Source organism: Acyrthosiphon pisum, chromosome A2, assembly GCF_005508785.2.
Source record: "Acyrthosiphon pisum isolate AL4f chromosome A2, pea_aphid_22Mar2018_4r6ur, whole genome shotgun sequence".
In the NCBI taxonomy this organism is placed as follows: Eukaryota; Metazoa; Arthropoda; class Insecta; order Hemiptera; family Aphididae; genus Acyrthosiphon; species Acyrthosiphon pisum.
This window is the reverse complement of record NC_042495.1, coordinates 25,399,353-25,400,788: the sequence shown is the minus strand read 5'-3', so window position 1 is coordinate 25,400,788 and position 1,436 is coordinate 25,399,353. Positions and strand designations below refer to the sequence as shown.

The 1,436-nt window shown below is 26.7% G+C and overlaps 1 protein-coding gene across 1 annotated transcript in view; it reads right to left on the bottom strand.

The window, feature by feature from the left end:
- LOC103309390 (putative nuclease HARBI1) overlaps positions 1-1,302 on the bottom strand; it is a 2,413-nt gene extending 1,111 nt beyond the window's left edge. The window contains exon 1 of the mRNA XM_029489885.1: positions 1,254-1,302. Within this exon, the coding sequence (XP_029345745.1) occupies positions 1,254-1,302 (49 nt within the window). The remainder of the gene's footprint in view (positions 1-1,253) is intronic.
- Positions 1,303-1,436: the final 134 nt, after the last annotated feature.

Here is a 1,436-nt window from a genome sequence, read left to right as displayed (position 1 = left end):
CCAACCATGTGTTGTAACTTTTTATATTAAAGTGAATTCACCTATTATCAAACCTTGAGCTAAGAACAATACCTGTGTCCTTACATTGGGTTTTTTCAGGGATGGAAAACTTTTTTAAAAAACATTATTAAACGGGAAAAAAACAAAAAACAAAAACAATAAAAACTAAAAACCGATAACAAAAAATCCCAAAAACCGAAAAAAATTTAACAGCGAAATCAAAATCGAAAACGAAATTAAATTATAGTATTATACATTATTAAATTATTTGTACCACGAAAAAAAAAATTTTTCAAAAACATTTCACTTGTCTTTACTTTTTAATCTTAAACTTTAAAAACATTTTAATTTGAAACAGAAATATTCAATTTTCTAATTTTTATATAAATTATAATTTTGATTTATAATTAAAATATTAAGAATAATTAATTTTAATTTTTAACTTTTAAGTGCATTTCTGTATTACGCATTACTATTATAATTAAAAATTAAAAGTTATAAGTTATAAGAATATAATATATTCTGTATATTATAATATATATTGTTTTTGATTAACGTTTTTTAAAAACGTTACTTTCCTATTGCTTCCAAATAATGTTTTTGATAATATTGATTTTTTATATATATAATATATACAGTTTGTTAACGAAAACAGGGAACACTTAATCACTCATTACCCTGTTAAAATTTTTCAATTCTGTTTGTAGGACATTCAATTAGACTAATGGATTATAAATTCCTATGGGTTAAATTTTTTTTAACTCTTGTATTTTGCGCATGCGCAATACAACTTCATTTTTTTTGAATGGTAACCCCTATTTTGAATATTATTTTTTGGTTGATCGATTTTTTTCTAGTAATTTTGATCCATCAACTTGTATTCTAAACCCAAAATTGACGGAATTAGAGCTAGGTATAATTTTTAAAAATATTATTAAATTAAATTTTATTTTTTTTTAACTGTACTATTTGTACAAATTGTTTCCTTTTTACTACCATAATAAAAAATATTATAAAAACGTGAACTTTTGGAAAAGACCTATCTGTAATCATTTGTTATCAAGCCAATAATTGCATGGGCGAGCAAGGACTTGCAACAGGATGCATTATGTACTTGCCACAGGGAGCAAGGGCGTTCAACCTGTTGCAAAAACTTGCAATAGTAAATAAGAACTTGAAACTACAAGCTGCAACAGTTGCAAGAATATACAAAAGCTAACAAGAACTTGCAACCGCTAGCAATGACTAGTAACATCCAGTAAGTATTTGCAACGTCGAGTAATGACTTGCAACAGGATGCATTATGTATACTTGCAATAGGGAGCAAGGACATTCAACCTGGTGCTAGAACTTACAATAGTGAATTAGGACTTGAAACAACGAGCAAGTGCTTGCAATGAAGATCAATGACTTGCAACAGGGAGCCAATACTTGCA